Here is a 19721-nt window from a genome sequence, read left to right on the forward strand (position 1 = left end):
TGAAACAAAATGTTTGCAACAATGGCCACTCAAAAAATAATATTCAAAGAAAAAAATGTTTTTATTTGTGTCAGGAATGACAAGAAATTAATAAGGAAGTCTATTTGTTAATTAACCAATGAGGTGAAGTTGCTAGTTGAATTACATAAGACCAGTTTTTAATAAAACTACTTTGAGTTGAGTGTATTTTAATTTCATATCTTGAAAGCGCTATGTGCAGTATATGATACGCAGTAAGGAACATTAAAAACATGAATTATTTTCACCAATAGGTTTTATTGAACTATCGTTAAATTAGTTTGAAAAGTGTAGATTGAAATGTCAAAGAAATCCTTCTCCTCCTCATTGAGAAGAGCAAACTCTTCTTTTACATGGCCTGAGCCGCCACCACCTTATGATGCCTTGGAGGTCAATGTATCATCAGGCAGATCACATCCTCATCCTCAACCAAAACAAGAACAAAGAAGACAGAGTCATCGGGAACAGAATTACGAATGGGAAGATAACAACAGCTCGAGAAATTCATTTGTTGAAGACAGCACAAGCTCACTGCAAGACCAAAGTTGCTGGCCAGAGTTGCAAATAACCAACCAACTTCAAGAGTGGTACCCAGTTTGTACAGATGATGGCATCCGATACTGGCGTCCTAGAATTCATGACCAAGCTTCCACGTCTAGTTACGGATCATCAGATCAAGATGATACGTTTCCTAGAAACATGCTGTAAGTAAAGTCACACACATAGCTAAGCAACAACACTACATTTAACATTATAAAAACAAAACACAATAATCGAAAGTTTTCGGCTAGTCATACAGCCCTTTTCAAGTCTATAAAAGAAATATTGTAAAATAAATACTAAAAAAGATTATAGAATCACAGCAAAAATAAGGTCTAATCTAAACTTTTGAGAAACTGCTTAACTTGCTCACACAAAATGATAACTCAAAGATTACGCATCACAAAAGTCAAGTATTTGAAAGAGATAAAAATAAACAAATCAACTTTTTCAAATACTACCCAAAATAACGCCATTCAGAGAGTTTCTAAAATTAAATAAGTGTAAGCCTACGCGCTGATTTAAAAGTAACATTGCATATCCTGAAGTATTGTACATGCAGTAGTTACGCAGAACAATCAAAAAGACGTTTAAATCTTGATTGTTGTTGTTGAGTTATATTTTGTAGTAGTGTAGCCTACTTTACTAAGAATGAAGGAAAGCATTTAGCAAATTTTTATTCATTTATTTTAAATGTTGATTGTGTGAAAGACCTTTTCCGTCTTAAGTAGGTCAGTGCAGGTAATCAAACAATAAAGAAGTGTTTTTTGTACAAATGTAATAATTTAATAGAAAGTCAAGTACTGCATTGATCATTAATTTCAATCGATTTTTATTTCTACCAGAATGCCAATGCTTTTCAAAGACGACGCCATAAAAATTACCAGAGAGGTTTTTGGAAAAAGATACAAATGGTTGAGCACCACGCCTTTACCTATTTGGCATGTAAGCAACCTTTCATAAAAACCCCATTACCAAAAACAAACATTTTAAACATTTTTGACTAGTTGCTTAATGAGTATTGTAACTGCGATCACGTTACACCAGATATAGCTACCCTATATTTTTAGCTGATAACTCAGTTTGAATTCTTGTTATTTAAGTCTTTGAGGGACGGATGCATCAACACTGGATCATATGCCGATTTAGAAAATCGGCCAATAAAGCGGCGTATTCCGCAGAAAATATTTTTTACTTAAGCGCTAACCTTAATCCATTTAAATATGCTAATTAATGATCCACACACGAGTTTTGCGCAACTGTGCCATGAATTAATTAAATACTCTATTATTTAACCGGCGCTTACAAAATACGCTGTTGATGTATGTAACCCCCAATCGAATCCTTTAGCTATTACTTCGCTTTCGAAACATTAGTGACACAAGATAAGTTTTTCAGTGGTACAGCAATTACAAGGACTTTTTTGATGGATAAAGTTCATTGGGTCAACCATTATTCCGCTTCATTTGCATTTTCAATAGGACAGATTTTAAATTTGTCATTTGCTTGAATTCAACTTGAGTTATTTCTAAAGCAACTGATTTTCTTTAACACAGAAGTTCAGAAGTGTTTAGTTTGACGTGGGTATTGCTTGAGAAGCAAGCACTGACGACATTTTGTGTAAACAAGACCACATCCTTATTTGTTTCTTTGTAATCAATATTTAGGCTGCTGTAGAAAAGTAAGTACTTATTTGTGTTGTTTTTACAGTATTATATCAGAACATTGCAAGAATTTAGAGAAGAAACAATCGGAGAGGAATCCTTCAGAGGTAAGTGTTGTGGTCTTTCGTTAGTAAATGCAACATTATTGTCTATAACTCTATAGGGTACAAACGCCTGATTTGATTACTCGTACAGCGTTCCTACCAAATCATCGTTTTGCACTCTTCACCTCAATTACATTCTTGCGTTATTTTCTCAATATAAATTGTGTGGCGTTTAACATCACTTTAACTTTGTTGTGCTTTTATTCATCACTAGGTGGAGAGGTTGACGATACAAAGAATGGACGCCCATTGAGGTCAAAATGGGGCTTGCAAGTTTCCGTGCCCAAAAAGGGAAAATCGAAAACATATCGAGTTCTTGGAACGGAGAAAGTTGTTACCTGCACAACGTAAGCTAATTATTCGTGTATGAAGAAGGTGTGAGATTAACCATTTGTCATGGAAGGTGTTGCAAAGAGATTTAAGTTTGTTAGCTGAGTTGTATAGTATGCATATCGTCTTGTTTCTAAGACGTGAGAAAAGCTATTGAAACCCTTCGAGACAAGTTAATTAAAAATGGAACTTTTTTAACTAAATGTCAAAAGGCCAAATGCATTGGTGTATCAAATATAGAGTTTTAGTAATGTCTGGAGAGCTTTATTTTGTTGTGCTTGTTTTTTTTGAGACTTTGTCTTAGTGTGCCTTTGGTATTTAGAATTACAAATATACATCCGTAAATGCAAGTCAAGTATCATTTTCTACGTGTAAAATGAACAACTTTGCCGAAATTTTTGACGATTTTAGCTTTTTCAATTCGATTTCTTTAGTTCTACTTCACATCACCTTGATAGCTCAGTTGGTCAAGCGCCCGATTATAAACTAAAAAATCAATCGGCGCTGGTTCGACTCTCGAGGTGTGCGCTGGAGCAACGCATTTCGCGCCTAGCCAGGCCTGGATGTAGGGGAGGCAAAGGATGCAGTTGCCCCGAGCCCCCCTTGAAGCCCCCCCCCCGACGTGGAAAAATGGGATTTTGTGTTATTATTATTATTTTCTCTCAGCCTTCGAAGTTACTGCCTCTTTTTTTCTTTCAAGGTTAATATTTAGTCACAAGGTGGTGACTGAGCTTGGCGAGGTCAAGAAAAACTTTTTTTGCACGGCGGCCTCCCATCAACTAAACCCGGTCCTACGCCCAACTTTCCATTCCTGGGCACTTGGTGCATGGATTAATTCACAGACAACAACACTTCAACAATCGGAAACTCTACTCTGTCTAACTCAGTGACTGAGGCTTGCGTTAGTGATTCAAAGGCTCTGCATATAGGTCATGCGAAACTGCCAAGAATCTCCAGGAAGCTTTTTAAGCCCGATGATGAAGATTCCTTCAATCAATGTCTCCCATTTTAACACCTGATTGCGGAAATTCCAATATTTTCCAGCCTGATTGACAATCAACTTATAAATAAAATTCTATTCATTTTTCATCTTTGTCAAGTGGTGACATAGAAGGAATAATGCATGTTTTTATCAAGTGTAATAAACGTTTTCAAGATTGTGATTTTTTAGATGCTCAGGAAGAGGGAAAACAAAGTGCAGCCGATGTTCTGGCAAAGGAAGGCACCACTGCTACAGTTGTCATGGGGTTGGGCGTGTTACACAAACTGACAGAAGAACAGTGGTAAGTCAAAATTTAGAAAATAACCAGTTCAATTCACACAATGCTTTGAACCAACCAATTGATAAATTTCAATTTTGTCTTTTGTCTCTTGTGACAATCTTTAAAAAATTACCTAAAAGATTTGTTTTAATTTGCTAATTATTTCACTTTAGACAAAGTTTGTCAATGGAGAATACAAAGAGGAAAGTGAATCATGCAATCGATCTGCAGTGTGTTCCTGCTGTGGAGGAATGGGAGAAAGAAAGTGAGCTTACGTTATAGTATTTATTTTATGTTTAACACTATTTTCACTGGAAACAAATTTAAAGGTCAAAATATTGGTGTTATGGCTGAACTTCTTAACGGCATTATATTGCAGCATCTTTTCGAAATATGACAAAACCTATAAAAAACACACACAAAAACAAATTGATTAAAATTATGAAAAAAAACAACTTGTTTGCATAAAGTCGCAAAAGTCTCAAAAAGACTGGTTCTCTTTCCGATCGCAGTCATCATCACAAGATTAAACAACGCTGGTTTGGTTATTGGGGAACAAAGTACCCGTTGGAGCAACTCATTTTAAGAACTGCTTTCCGTTAAGCGGCACTTAGTAGATGAAATAATTTAGAAATACCAATTCTTCAACAATTGGAAATTTACTCTGTCAATTTCGGTGACCGAACCGGCGTCTGTTGTTCAAAGCTTTTACAAGTAGGTATTCAAAACTGCCAGGATGAAGCTCTTAAAACAGTTTTCTCAATCGTAGGATAAAGACTCGTTCAATCAATCTTAATAGAATCATTTTATTGTTTTTGAAAATTGTTCAATTATTATATAATCGGTACGTTTCCTCATTTGTTTCAGTTGTGATTTTTGTTATGGAGACTGCAAAGCATCTTGCAAAAGTTGTTCTGAAAGCGGAAAAATGCTTACATTCCAAGAGATTACAGTGAGAAGGTAACTCTTGTTTTTTGATATACTTCTGAATAAATACATGAAAACTTTAATGCTCAGTCAGTGACACAATACACTTTCAACAGGAATAACAACAAACTGTTGTTTGGTTGGCACTAACTACAAGAACATTTTGTTTGCAGCGAAACTTTTTCAAACCATTTCTTCACCGAATCCCCTCTTCCCAAAGAATATCTTAAGCAGTGCCATGGACTTCCTGTGTGCCAAAACGGTATAAGAAACGACACATTGGCCCCATTCGATGTCACAGAGTGCCTCAGTGAGAAAGTCGAGGCAGCTTCTAATCGGCTTGTTGTAAAGCATAGCATCACTTCTTGTGACAGCGTGATACGAAAACAAGTAAATAAATATAACCATAATAAATTATTACTCACTACATGAATTTAATGTAATGCGCTGTTTTGTAAAGATTTTTAAAGCTTTCGCGTTTCGCGTGTCTTTTATCAACAAACGCAAAAACTCTTTTTAGCAAAAGCAGTTCTATACTATAATTGGTTTCTTTCGAAAATTTTGTTCCAAAATTATGCAGAATAATTTTGAACTTTGTTTCATGAATTGGATGAAATTAAAAACATCTAATCTCCAAAAATTTGCTATTCGTATTTTCAAACCTAGTTTTGTAAATAGCAGTTAAAATATAAGAGTTGATTTGAGATCCCAATATGGTATGCTAATCAGTCCAAATGTTTGCAGTGCAGAAGCTCATTTTTGCTTTTGTGTTTTCTTCAAAGGAGCATTTTGTCGAAATGATCCCAGCGTACAAAATAACTGCAGAAAAACGCTCCAAAAGCTTATTCCACAAGAAGAGAAAGTGCAAAGAGTTTTGGATTGTTTGGACAGACAGAGTCATCTACAATCTTAGCAAGAAGCATGACATATTTCGATGTTGCTGACAGTAGCACATGCGCTTGTTGCATCTAACATTCCAAGCCGCAAATTATGCAATCAAATTGACTTTGAATGAACTACGACCAGCTGAACACAAATTACCAATTGAAGATCTGAGTTTAAAAACTACTTAACTCAATTTCCACAAAATGTGACTTATCACCATAATATATTGTATATTGGTCAATACCTATTCTGGCTTAAAATTTGATTTAAAAAACACATTAAGTTAATTTCACTAACACAAGCTGTGGTGTTTGCACGGAAATAGAAGGTTTAACAACTTTGAAAAACTGTTTTATCTCAAAAGTCATTTTGGACTTAAATAAGCAAGATTCTTTGATATTTTCGGAAATACTGTATGACTAACTGAATTTTATGCTGGCTTATCCATGAAATAATTAATGTGAAAATCCGCAGTATTTTGTGCAAGATTTATTGTGTTTGATAGATGTATACGCTGCTGGTTGCTTATTTGTTTGTTGGAAAGTTATTGAGATTATGAACGATTTCAAGCTTTTCGTATTTTTATTTTGGTAGTGTGTTGCTGGACAACAATATATTGTATACTTTACGTTTTTATATTAGTGCACTTTGAAATTCATATTTCTACAAAGCTCAAAGCTTGAACTACTGAAGTGTATTTATGAGTCGCCATTTTGTGTTCACACGTCATGAAAACAAAATGGCGCAGTTTATTTTTATGATTAAATCATTTCTTAGAATTTTACAATCAGTGAAATGGGATTCATCAGCAAAATTTTTGGAAAATTGAGAGGGTTTGTGGGCCGCACGGGCCTGAAAGCTCATATTTTATTTCTGCAGGCCTGTTATACGTAAATGTTATTTACTCACAATGAACGAAACTCTTGGAGCTTATAAAACGAGCAACAAAAGCGCGTTTTCATTGAACATCTTGAAAGAGGAAAACTACAGAAGAAGAACCAAAATATTTTTATTGCGATTGCGCCATAATAATACAGGTCCATAACAAGGGAGCGTGCCACCTGGTGAGGTATAAACCACGGTGTCTGGTGTCTGTACCAGTGTACCACACCATGCTGCATTTCAATATGTTTCATATAATGTGCTTCACTGGTGGCAATGTTTGCAAAATTGCAAAATCGGCATTTTCAGATGTAAATAGGCTACAAACAGGCGCTTACCGGAATAGCAGTATCGCCTCCGCTCGTATTGCTATCTATCGGGCGTATTTATTCTAAACTTACGTTTGACGTCAATAGGTGTTTGACGAAACGCGTTCTACTTTATAGGTTATTGCAACTTTTTCGCTCAAAAGAAATAATATCACGGTTTCTTAGATTGTAGTACAAATGACATTCTGTGTACGCCTACGACTCAAAGTTGTTTTGAAACAATTAAATTTAAACCTAAGTAGTAACTTCAACGCGTAATAAGTAAATATTGAATCAAGAGAAGCAATAAAAAAACTCCATTTTTAATTTTTTATTATTTCAAACCTTCAAAGTCATTCTTGATATTCGTGATAACTGAACAAAAAGTTACTTTGTCTCATATAAAACTTTTACAGAAATGGGGCGTGAGCAGTCAAGTAATGAAATAGGCTTACTCAACGTAACATAAAAACAATTAGTTTTTAAAAACTTGAAGCTTAGCCAAACTAATAGAATCTAAATAATAAAACTTTGGTAAAGATTTTAGTTTGTTGTGCACCAAATCAGGTAATAAATCTAACTAATGATAGGCAAAAGTAACACTTACTTCATCTACGTTAGCCTATATATCTACATAGACAGAATAACTGGCAGATAAAGTTTTTGTGGTTGTTTTCGAAATACCTCAGAAGGAACCGATACCGGTTGCGTTCCAGACAAACATGTTTTGCAGAAGAGTTTATTGAGAAGGTGTGTAGCCAACTGCTTGTTTGATAGATGTGCGCTCTCATTGACTTATTGCTGCAGTGGCAACAGGCACCGGAAGAAAGACAGGATTTGAACGATTGGTTAACCCTTAGAAGGTTGGGCTCTCTGGAGTCTTGCTCAGTTTGGGGGGGGGCTGTCGATTCTTCTTATGCTTTAGGAGTGATATCTCTGTTATTTTTTAAAGCACGGTTTCAAAACTTGGGATTCACTTTGTAAAATTATTCACGCTGAGCATATCCGAAAATTAAAACTATGTGAGTTTTAGAACTGCTCATATACGTTGAGATGTTGAGGTGACTTATGACGTTTGGGTTATTTGGTATTTTTGGTAGAGTAATGAAAAACATGCATTGCAATGTTGTGATTAAATTTTTTTTACATAATCTCAATTTGAATCATTTGATTAACAAATCATTTGATTAACGAGGCCAAATTAATTACTTTCATCCAGCTGGTGGGAAAATTTTGTTCAATAGAATAAGAAATATTTCAGAGGATGTGCTGAGAAATGCCTTATATCTCTCAATTTATAACCTTTATTCGCTCAAAATTTCAGCTCAATAGAGGTGAATAAAAGTTAGGAAAAGTCAAGAAGTCTCATAGTCGCAGCCTCAGTGGTTTTAGAGATACAAATGTTGATACAAAAAAGTTGAATTGACAGCCCCCCCCCAACCTTCAAAGGGTTAATGTGGTAATTGAACAAACAACAAAAGTGTTTATCGGTGATACGTGTTGATTAGTACGACACGTGTTGCTTAGGCTTCTATGATATGAGGAGCTTTTCTTCCATTGTCTGATCGACACCAGGCTCGATTTAGCCTCTCAACGAACCTGTGACAAGTACCACTGTACAACTTTTCCGTGCATTGAGACATTGACCAATGACTCATGTCCCTATTCCTTGCATTTGTGATGTAAGTGCTGCAAATTAAACGAAGAAGCACATTCATCGTTCTATCTATGAGAAGCACACATTTTTTGCAAAACATCTTTTTGATGGAATATAGCAAGTCTTGGTTTTTCGCAACTTTAACACGTAAACTTTTCCAATAAATGTTTGGTACTGTGCTCATTAACAAAAGGGGTTTCACTTGCTCGTAGAGTTTGACACGTAGAAGCATCCTAATTGCAATGGAACAGATCGTTTGTAACTACAAGTCAATTTTAAGTTTTGAGACCTTTTTTGTCCACATGACACTTAGGTGACGGAAATTGATTACAATAAGTTTTAATGTTTAATGTATACAAAATTATATAGCGTATACGCGAGATGTTCAGTGATGCAAATTGTAAATTATAAGAATGGTAGGGTAACACTTGCAGACTAATTATTATTTTTACCAGAATCAATCTTGTTCTTCAAAGCAGTTCTTTAAGCTGCTGGTGTCTAAATAGCAAACTTTCCATAAAGCACAATGATGTGCGATCGTTGTTTCGTTTGCTAATGTTCATTTGTGGAATAAATTGTTTAAATTTTAAAAATGCCACTACAAAAAAGTCAAAAACTATTTAACCAGTAAATAATGGTACCACTTTTGCATGCCCTGGCAGTTTTCTCTTCCATGAAAAGTGAAGGCCCTTTGCAAAACTACTAACATTTCTTATTAAACTGCAGGCACAAAAAGTATTGGCGAATATTGGTGAAATTTAATTGAAGCATCCAATAAGACCAATAGTGTAACTTTGTTTTAGTTTGCAAGCAAAGATGGTTATTTTAAATCATGATCTGGTTGTTTTGCTATATCTAGTCTTGTAGATGATAAACTTAAATCCAGATAAACTGGCAATTGGTTTTCCAAAATGTTGTCTTGTTAGAAGTGGTAACTGCGCCCATGCTACGAGCAATGATTGCTACTCGAAGCGAAGGGATTTTTACAGTTATTGTCAATGACTCATTGTTGTTCGATCATCGGTTCCGCCTTCTCACAATTCATACTTGTTTTCTCTGACAATGCAAAAGTAGCGCTTATAAAGAATAATAAAAATCTAAAAAGGACGCAATGGACTCAACGATCTGTTTGGGAAAATTAATTAAGTTAAAAGATTTTATATTTTATTTCTTGTTCCTAAATGTTTCAAAACTGACGTTTATTTGAGCCCATAGCTCTAAGAAAAGCTTTTTTACTTTAAATTGTTACAACTTGCAGGATGTTTTCATGCTTGTGCAATAAAGCTACTGCAATGCAATAGATTAGATATCATTTCTACTGAAGATACTTTCATTAAAACTATGGACATCGTAGTATTACTATGCTTTTAACAATGAGAGGTTGTTAGAATAATCATATCACACACAAAAACAACAACAAAAACACACACATTCACCTGTGAAATTCAAATAACCTATAAGTTGCACTTCACAGAACAACACGTGCTATAAATTATTCTTCTGAGTCAACAAACACGTTTGTTTTGAAAAAGTCAGAGTTAGTAAAAATTAAAATGTCAGCAACTTTTCAGGAAATATAGCTCCACAAATAACAAAAATACCATCGACCTCTCATCACATTTTACCTTACTTGAATATTGGAAAATAGTTTAATTCGATAGATGTTTGTAGTCACAATCTCCAAATGTCTTATAATTTTTAATTGAGTCTATACACGATGAATGTACATTGTACATTACAACCCAGGTAACCATGGAAAGGATTGAGGATTCAGGTCAAGTGAAAGAGAAAGCAAGGAAGCCAATCTTCGTGTCCACTTTCAACTAAGCCTTTTTATATAACCGGCTGAAGACATCGCCGCATGCACTTGAGCGGTGTCGAACCAATGCTCTTTAGAATATCGTTGCATCCGACACAGAGACTAGCATGTAAAAGCCTAAGAGGCTAGTGTCATATAAAGCACAATACTTTTCAATTTTTTGCAATCATATGTTTCAGTATCAGATTCAACTCTCCGCTGAAACGCTCCAACGAAACTACGCCCCTCTTTATGAGCCAATCAGAATGCTCACTTTTTAAGTTCAGATACAAAGTGCACTTATGTTTGTGAGCGGGCTTTCCCTTATAGTTTATTGAAACGTTGTTGCATATTTTATTATTGTATATTATATATAATATATATATTAATATATATTATATGTATATAATATATTTTATTATATGTATATTAAGACGATTTCATTGAAAACTTGCCTTGTAAAGTCCATTAAATCCAATTCCACAGCAAACCTTCTGCCCCACAAAGCATTAAAACTCGTTTGTTAAAGTACATATTTGTTTGTATTCACCACATGCAGGTTTCATGTGATTGTTCATAACAATTGTACTTTCATATGGATGTTATTTCTATTAGTGTATTATAGTTTCTATTATTAAAAGCTGTTAAAGTAATGTATTTGCTGTCTGGGTATTGTAGTTCGTATTAGGTGCAGAACAGTGGCAGCGTCCAGTTTGTAGGCTATAGTGCACTGGTGGTGCCTAGGGGAAATGATTTTCCACTGAATGTGATTTTTGCAACTACAAAGTTAATGGAAATCATGAACAGTAAGTAAACATCATCAAAACGAGTTCATCTGCGCTTTGCTGAAAGTTCGAGTTGATGAGATTTTGAAATGAACTGAATCCATAATTGTTTCAATTGTTTCTACAGCACGACGTCTTTTGCTACAGTTTGGTTAGATAAAATGCGACAGTTTTGGTAAGTCCACTTCACAAATACAATCATCGGCATTCTACAAAACTCAAATCTTTTCTAATATGCCATAAAATTTGGGAACAGAGCTGTTACTGGCTATTGTTCGAAATACTGAGAAATCGTCCTTTTGAAATCCAATCCAATCAACAATGACTTATATAACACGTTATTGATTTCAAACATGAGTTTAATAATTTCAAACGTATTTACTCCCAATAAAATGAGTGAGGAAGCGATACACTTATTCCAGTAAGCGCGCAGCTAGTTGTTTGTGTGATACACAAAACCTGTCATTTTTCCACTTACAGAAGTATGTAAAACAAGCAACATTTGCATCTAGACATATTTTTGGCTTGTTTTGCCAGAGATTAGATATGTATGTTGAGCACAATTTATGCAATAATAACGTAAAATATGTAAGACTTTCCAACTGCATCCTGGAGGTTGTTTCATCATACAGTCGGTAGTTTTTTTTTGTAAAACAGGATCTTTCGCCAATAGCTATTTTTTACTTGCAAAACTAAACTTGGCGAAAAACAAACGAATTAAAATTTAATTTGACACATCAAATGAACAGCTTACAACATAGAATCTACAAAAAATTCTTTGATATTTCAAATGGAACATGCAATTCCACCAAACGATACTACTTCCAGGGTGCAGTTGGAAAGTCTTACATATTACATTATTATTGTGTAAACTGTGCTCAACGTACATACCTAATCTCCGGTTACACAAGCCAAAAATGTGTCTAGTTGCAAATGTTACTTATTTTACTTACTTCTGGTAATGGGAAGATGACAGGTTTATCATAGCTATGATTGTAACAATTCAGACTCTTAGAAGTTTTCTCAAATAGCAACACATTTGGCCGTGTTCTAGTAGGTCGTGGGGCTGTTATTAAGTTTTTTCAAACAAAATCTGGAGACACAATATATACATCCAAAGATAAATGTTGTTTGCTCACACTGACAAAAGCTGTTCCAGCTTATAAAACGTACAACCAAAGCGCGTTTTGATTGGTACCTTGAAAGAGGAAAACTACAGAAGAGGAACCAAAACATTTTTATTGCGATTGCGCCATAATATTACACGGCATTTTGTTCCTCCTCGCAGCATTTTCAGACCGATGAGGGAGCCGGACCCCACTAGTATATATTGACAAAGAAGTGGCCGACTGCTGCTCGAATTCTATTGAGCTTAACCCAGCATGTCAGTCGGAGCATATCCATAATAGGGGAATGTGTCACCTGGTGAGGTATAAACCATCGAGTCTATGGTGTCTTTACCACACCATGATGCATTCCAATATGTTTTACATAATGTGCTTCACTGGTGGCAATGTTTGCAAAATTGCAGAACCACCATCTTCAGATATAGATAGGCTATAAACAGGCGCTTACCGGAATAGCAGTATCGCCTCCGCTCGCATTGCTATCGGGCGTATTTACGTTGGAAACGTTTAAACTTACGTTTGACGTCAATAGGTGTTTGACAAAACGCGTTCTACTTTATAGGTTATTGCAACTTTCGCTGAAAAGAAATAATATCCCATTTTTTTCTGTGTATGCCTACGACTCAAAATTGTTTTGAAACAATTAAATTCAAACCTAAGTAGCAACTTCAATGCGTAATAAGTAAACATTGAATCAAGAGGAGCAATCAAAAAACTCGATTTTCAAATTTTTTATTATTTCAAACCTTCAAAGTCATTCTTGATATTAGCTGAACAAAAAGTTATTTTATCTCATAAAAATGTTACAGAAATGAGGCGTGAGCAGTCAGTGGCCTACGCAAAAAGGCTTTAGAAAAATTGCATGATACCATCATAAACGTAACCAACATTAACTTTTACGGCAGAAACGAAACTATAGACCAGAGGTCACCAAACTTTTTTCTCTGAGGGCCGGATTGCTGCGAGATTAACAGCTGCGGGCCGGATGCAAATTGCGAAAAGATGTACAACTATATAGAATATCTATTGACTTGAATTGAACACAATAAATAACAAAATCAGCGGTGGAATAGCAAAGTTGTGATGAAAATCGAAAGATAGCTGGAAAAGTTATCCCCTGCTGTGATATACTACACTACTACAGGGCATCGCGCTCTTGAAAAACATTACAACTTTTCAAATTTGGCCTAAGCTAGGGTGTTTTGAACAACAAAGTTTGTGATGTCATAAGAAGAAACAATTATGGAAAAATCATTAGCAGGTGGCGTGTAGCTGAACAGCAACGTCAGTCCACAACAAAAACTTTGGTTACGTATTTCCTTAACTGTTGTAGTGCAGCTGTTATTTCCACAGCACGTGGCGGGCCGGATGAAATCAGTTCGCGGACCGGTCCCGGCCCGCGGGCCGTAGTTTGGTGACCTCTGCTATAGACCTATGGCAAGTCACAAAGCGTAGTCTTGTAATTGTGTTGATGATGAGGATGCAAGATTTGTTGAGTAGGCTAATCTTCACTGACATTACGTTTATTTGTTAATTTTTTTTTTGGTTAAAATGTAAACCATAATTTCCATCCACTGCCCACCCTGAATGTAGCCGGTGTTTCCTGTGGAATATGAAGACGTTCTTCATTTAAGTTACGTTAGATTGCATCTCGTAGCAAAATGTCTTTTTGAATACTCTTTGCAGGGCTTTGCTTGTACTTTGCTACAGAGAAAGGAAGGAAGGTCAAAGATGATAAAAATCGCTACAAATTCTGTGAGTAATTATTCTTATTATTCAAAGGAAGCAAAATTTTAAAATACGCTGTGTCTTGTTTGAAACATCCCTAAGTGAAGCAGCCAGTACATCTTAAAATAAAACATTAATATTTTATCTTAAAATATTTCTTGGTGCTTTTAGTCTTGTAGGCTACGATTGTTATGCATTAGTTTTTCACATTTCGTTCAAGCACATAACGAAACCAAATTGCTGATCTCGAAATCAAATAAAAATATTTTTTTTTTGTCAAAATAAAAAAAAAAATTGCTTTAAAAACGTTTCAATGTAACACTAAAAGTTCTTATGTCAGCAAAGTGTCCCAACAAACAGTGGAAACTGTTGCCCACTAAAAATAGGCACCACAAAAAATCAGGTGCACGGTCGTTTGGTCGACAGACATTTGGTCGACAGGACAATTGGTCGACAAGACAGTTGGTCGACAGGACGTTAGGTCGACAGAACGATTCATTTTAGGGTTAGGGTTAGAGTTAGGGTTTGGTTAGGGTTAAGGTTAGTTAACTAACCCTAACCCTAAAATGAATCGTTCTGTCGACCTAACGTCCTGTCGACCAACTGTCCGGGTACCAAAAAATCATACCGGTTATTCAAGCAGGTGGTTAGCCTGTGCCCACAATAGCCAAGTTTTACTTCAAGCTGCCGTACTAGGCCAATAAACAACAAGGGCAAAACATTTTTTAGAAATTTCGAAACCAGCAGCTGTGAATGTCGTTTACATAAAAACTATTAACAAGTTGGGCTGGTGAAGAACAATGAAGGTTAATGCATTTACATAAAGTCATCATACGAAATAAATCAATAAAAAATTTAAACATTGAACTCAATAGGAGTGCGTACGTCACTGTCAACAGTAGTTTTAAAATTGCGGTATTCTTTCATTTCAGTTCCTATATTCTTAAGCTTTTGACTACTTTCTGTGAAAATGACTAAACTAAAACCTTTAATAGAAATGTTTTGTTTGAATTCATCTTTGAATCTGTGATGAATTTCAAGTAAATTAACAAAAGAAGTCAAGAGAGTGCAGTTGTGTCAATTTGTGTGGAAATAACCTACAACTATAGCGCAATCTGATTGGCTGAAAAAAGAGGCGTTGTTTTTTATTTCAAGTGAAGGAGCAAGAGAATGTGTTTGGAACATTTTCTCAGCCGAATACTTTCTAAAATTTAAAATTGTATTTTTGACCTTACTTGTTGAAGAAATTTTCTAAGCACAACATATAGCCCAAATATACAGAATAGTAAAAAAATGACTAAACAACGCCACAAAAGACAAGCCAGAGAGAAATCAAGTAATGAAACAGGCCTACTCAACGTAACATAAAAACAATTAGTTTTGAAAAACTTGAAGCTTAACCAAACTAATAAAATCTAAATAACAAAGCTTTGGTAAAGATTTTAGTTTGTTGTGCATCATACATGCCAAACCAGGTAATAAATCTACCTAATGATAGGCAAAAGTAATACTTTACTTTATCTACACTTTGTCTAAGTTATATGGGCCTATCTACATAGACAGAATAACTTGCACATAAAGTTTTTGTAGTTGTTTTCGAAATACCTCAAAAGGAACCGATTCCGGTTGCGTTCCAGACAAACATGTTTTGCAGAAGAGTTTATTGAGAAGGTGTGTAGCCAACTGCTTATTTGATAGATGTGTGCTCTCATTGACTTATTGCTGCAGTGGCAACAGTCAATGGAAGAGAAACAGGACTTGAACGATTGGTTCATGTGGTAATTGAACAAACAACATAAGTGTGTATCGGTGATACGACATGTATTGCTCAGGCTCCTTCTGTCTCTTGTTCAAAGCAAGGATGACGTTAAGGGGTTTAAAAACTCTGGAGCAGATTTTCAAAAAAAAAAAAAATAATGATTTCTATTATTAGTGGCATTGCATCTTTTCACAGTTAGCGAAGAAAACTTATGAATAACTTTTTTTTTTATAGATTTGTGGTTGGTACGTTTACACGGATGATATCAGCAAAGCACCTATAGCAATTGCAGTTGATGCAATTTTGTGTTGCAAATCGTAGTTTAACAAAATTGTGACAACGCATCAGCCCAAAATTGATATGCAGCAATAAGAAATCGTTGCATAAACTGACAATTGATTTTGCAAAATCTCTAAGCCAGGGGTTCTTAAACTTTTTGAGCCGCGCCCCCCTTTGACGTGCCATCCAAACTTGCGCCCCACCAAACTACAGAATTAGCAAACATTTATGTGTAATGACTACAGGAATTTATATTTAGCTTTCATCAATGTGAGGGATGTAATTGTTTTTCGGAAACCAAAAGTTTAATTCGAGGCTTTGTAGCTGATAATGCACACCTCAGATCGGCTTCACAATCACTACGTTTGTTTCGATGTTTTGTTTTTATGTTCAAAAGTGTAGAAAAGCCACTTTCGCATAGATAAGTGGACGAAAACGGAAGAAGTGTGCGTATCGCCACGCTACCCACTCCCTTGTATATGTGCAAATATTTAACCCAAAAATCAATTAGTGGCATTGCTTCATAATCATCTTTTGCAGTGGAGTTACACTTTATTTCCAAGAATTCCTCTTGCAAACCGTCGGGAAGAATGTCCTCGTTAACACGAAAGGGATCTCTTGTCATCTTCCATTCTAGAAGGTCGGTGTCACCCAAGTCTGGGAAATAGCGTTCGAATTCTTGTTTCAAAAGCTGAAGGTGAGCCTCCACTTCAGCTTTAAGCTCACCTTCCAGTTCAAGTTGCTTTTTGTCAAGTGCAGTATCTAGGTTGGGAAATGAAGCTGCATTTCCTATTTGTATTCGGCGGTGCCACAACACCAGCTTTGCCACAAATGCTCGAATGGAATCATAGCTATTAATCCAGTTAGTATTTCTGCCCTGCAAGAGCAGATTTAAGTTATTGAGGGCCTTGAAAATGTCCACGAGGTATGCCAACTCCAGCTGAAACTTCTTTGATGAAAATGGCAGAAGGAGATCTTGCTTCCCATGAGCTTCCAAAAATAGCATCAGTTCATCTCTCATTTCATACACGCGGGCTAACATATTACCTTTCGATAACCAACGAACAGATGTATGGAAGAGGAGAGTCTCATGGTTCGAATCCATATCCTTGCACAGCTTGGCAAACAGTCTCGTATTGACAGCACTGGTTTTGACGAAGTTGACGGCTCGTATGATTACTGTAAGCTTATCTTTCATTGCAGCTGGTAGAGTCCTGGAGGCCAGAGCCTCACGGTGAATCACGCAGTGAGATCCAATGGCATTGGGACTTTTTTGCTTTATCCTGGCAATAAATCCACTTAGTCACATGCGTTTAGTCACATAGTTTGACATCGCTCGCGCCCCCCTTGTGTACCTTTCGCGCCCCCCAAGGGGAGCGCGCCCCCCAGTTTAAGAACCGCTGCTCTAAGCGAAGGGATTTTTACAGTTATTGACAATGACTCATTGTTGTTGGATCATCGATTGCGCCTTCTCACCATTCATATTTGTTTTCTCTGACAATGCAAAAGTAACGGTCACACAGAATAATAATAATTTAAAAAGGACGCAATGGACTCAACAACCAGTTTGGGAAAATTAATTAAGTTGAAATAATTTATATTTTATTTCTTGTGCCTAACTGTGTCAAAACTGACGTTTATTTGAGCCCATAGCTTTAGGAGAAGCTTTATTAATTATCAAATTGTTACAACTTGCAGGATGGTGTCATGCTTGTGTAATAAAGCTGCGGCAATGCAGTAAATTAGATATCATTTTACTGAAGATACTTTCATTAAAACTGTGAACATCGTAGTATTGCTATGCTTTTAACAATGTGAGGTCGTTAGAATAATCATACCACACAACAACAACACACACATTAACCTGTAAAATTCATACACTTCACAGAACAACACATGCTATAAATTATTCTTCTTAGTCAACAAACACGTTTGCTTTGAAACAGTCAGAGTTAGTCAAAATTAAAATGTCAGCAACTTCTCAGGAAATATAGCTCCACAAATAACAAACATACCATCGACCTCTCATCACATTTTACCTTATTTGAGTATTGGAAAATAGTTTAATTCGATAGATGTTTGTAGTCATGTCACAATCACTCTGTGTCTTATAATTTTTAATTAAGTCTATACGATGAGTATACAACCCAGGTAACCATGGAAAGGATTAAGGATTCAAGTCAAGAGAAAGTAAGGAAGCCAATCTTTGTGTCCACTTTCAACTAAGCCTTTTTATATAACCGGCTGAAGACATCGCCACATGCTCTTGAGCGGTGTCGAACTACTGCTCTTTAGAATATCGTTGCATCCGACACAGAGACTAGCATGTAAATGCCTAAAAGGCTAGTGTCATATAAAGCACAATGCTTTTCAATTTTTTACAATCATATGTTTCAGTATCAGATTCAACTCTCCACTGAAACGCTCCAACGAAACTATACGCCCATCTTTATGAGCCAATCAGAATGCTCACTTTTTAAGTTCAGATACAAAGTGCACTTATGTTTGTGAGCGGACTTCCCCTTATAGTTTATTGAAACGTTGTTGTATATTTTAAAGAGGAATTCATTGAAAACTTGCCTTGTAAAGTTCATTAAATTCAATTCCACAGCAAACCTTCTGCCTCACAAAGCATTAAAACTCGTTTGTTAAAGTACATTCTTGTTTGTATTCACCACATGCAGGTTTCACGTGATTGATGATCACCTGCAGCCGTTGAATCCATATTAGAAACGACAGATTTGCTATCTGGTTATTGTAGTTTGTAATAGGTGCAGCACAGTAGCAGTGTCCAGTTTGTAGGCTATGGTGCACTGGTGGTGCCTAGGGGAAATGATTTTCCACCGAATGTGATTTTTCCAACTACAAAGTTAAGGAAATCATTAACAATAAGAAAACATCATCAAAACGAGTTCATCTGCGCTTTGCTAAAAGTTCGAGTTGTTGAGATTTTGAAATGAACTGAATCCATGAATGTTTCAATTGTTTCTACAGCACGACGTCTTTTGCTACAGTTTGATTAAATAAAATGCGACACTTATAGGCTAGTCAGTCCACTTCACAAATACTATTATCGACATTTCACAAAAAACCCAGTTCTTTTTAATGTACCGTAAAAATTGGAATCAGCAGCTGTTACAGCCTATTGCTCGAGATACTGAGATATCGTCGTTTTGAAGCGCAATCCATTCAACAATATTGACTTACATAACACATTATTGACTTTAAACATGAGTTTAATAATTTCAAACGTATTCGCGCCCAATAAAATCAGTGGAAGCGATACAGCTATTCCAGTAAGCGTGCAGCTAGCTGTTTGTGTGGTAGACAAACCTCATTCTGCCAACACACAAACATCGCTGTAGTAAACGCTGGGTTCACAATGAACGTCATGACAGCAAAAAGTATATTTCTGTTTGCATACTATATACCGTAATTTGTACATTCACAGCCAAAATGAACAGATTCTCTACGTGCACAGGCTTGCCAGTACCAAGGAGTCTGTCTTCCAAGCAACTCCTCAAAGCTCCAGCTTCCAATACTAGATCAGACATCAAATGAGTTGCAAGAACAAGATTAGAACCAACTCTTTTATCTTTACAAACGCACTTAATAGGTTTAAACGTCTTTTAATAGGTTTGAGGTTTGCCAGCACCAAGGATCTGTTT

General features: G+C 35.9%; 2 protein-coding genes across 3 annotated transcripts; one reads left to right on the forward strand and one right to left on the reverse strand.

Moving 5' to 3' along the window:
- The first annotated feature begins 295 nt into the window (after positions 1–295).
- Positions 296–6424, forward strand: LOC145775400 (uncharacterized). Of its 2 annotated transcripts, none has more exons than XM_082586694.1 (9): positions 296–722; positions 1404–1503; positions 2269–2329; positions 2541–2673; positions 3828–3939; positions 4092–4183; positions 4786–4878; positions 5019–5235; positions 5628–6424. In XM_082586694.1, the coding sequence occupies exons 1-9, from the start codon at positions 319–321 to the stop codon at positions 5787–5789; spliced, it is 1374 nt and encodes a 457-aa protein (XP_082442820.1). In that variant the 5' UTR covers positions 296–318; the 3' UTR covers positions 5790–6424. The 2 variants fall into 2 exon arrangements, with proteins under 2 accessions (XP_082442820.1, XP_082442826.1); XM_082586700.1 differs by having other exon boundaries at positions 5590–5772.
- An 8446-nt stretch (positions 6425–14870) lies between these two features.
- Positions 14871–18778, reverse strand: LOC145781603 (protein FAM200A-like). Its single transcript, XM_082593309.1, has 4 exons — positions 18729–18778; positions 17120–17336; positions 16605–16930; positions 14871–15039 (listed from the first exon to the last, which is right to left on the reverse strand). The coding sequence occupies exons 1-4, from the start codon at positions 18776–18778 to the stop codon at positions 14871–14873; spliced, it is 762 nt and encodes a 253-aa protein (XP_082449435.1).
- Between the last annotated feature and the right edge of the window lie 943 nt (positions 18779–19721).

Source organism: Aplidium turbinatum, chromosome 1 (assembly GCF_918807975.1).
Source record: "Aplidium turbinatum chromosome 1, kaAplTurb1.1, whole genome shotgun sequence".
Lineage (NCBI taxonomy): Eukaryota > Metazoa > Chordata > Ascidiacea > Aplousobranchia > Polyclinidae > Aplidium > Aplidium turbinatum.

Bases quoted from the DNA above. Each gene is read 5' to 3' on its own strand.
- LOC145775400 (XM_082586694.1), top strand. From the start codon at position 319: ATGTCAAAGAAATCCTTCTCCTCCTCATTGAGAAGAGCAAACTCTTCT. The intron at 1,504-2,268 runs GTAAGCAACCTT...TTGTTTTTACAG, and splicing joins CGCCTTTACCTATTTGGCAT to TATTATATCAGAACATTGCA. The intron at 4,184-4,785 runs GTGAGCTTACGT...CATTTGTTTCAG, and splicing joins GGAGGAATGGGAGAAAGAAA to TTGTGATTTTTGTTATGGAG.
- LOC145781603 (XM_082593309.1), bottom strand. From the start codon at position 18,778: ATGGATTCAACGGCTGCAGGTGATCATCAATCACGTGAAACCTGCATG. The intron at 17,337-18,728 runs GTGAATACAAAC...ATTTATTGCCAG, and splicing joins TCACGTGAAACCTGCATGTG to GATAAAGCAAAAAAGTCCCA. The intron at 15,040-16,604 runs GTGTAACTCCAC...AATTCATCACAG, and splicing joins GAGGAATTCTTGGAAATAAA to ATTCAAAGATGAATTCAAAC.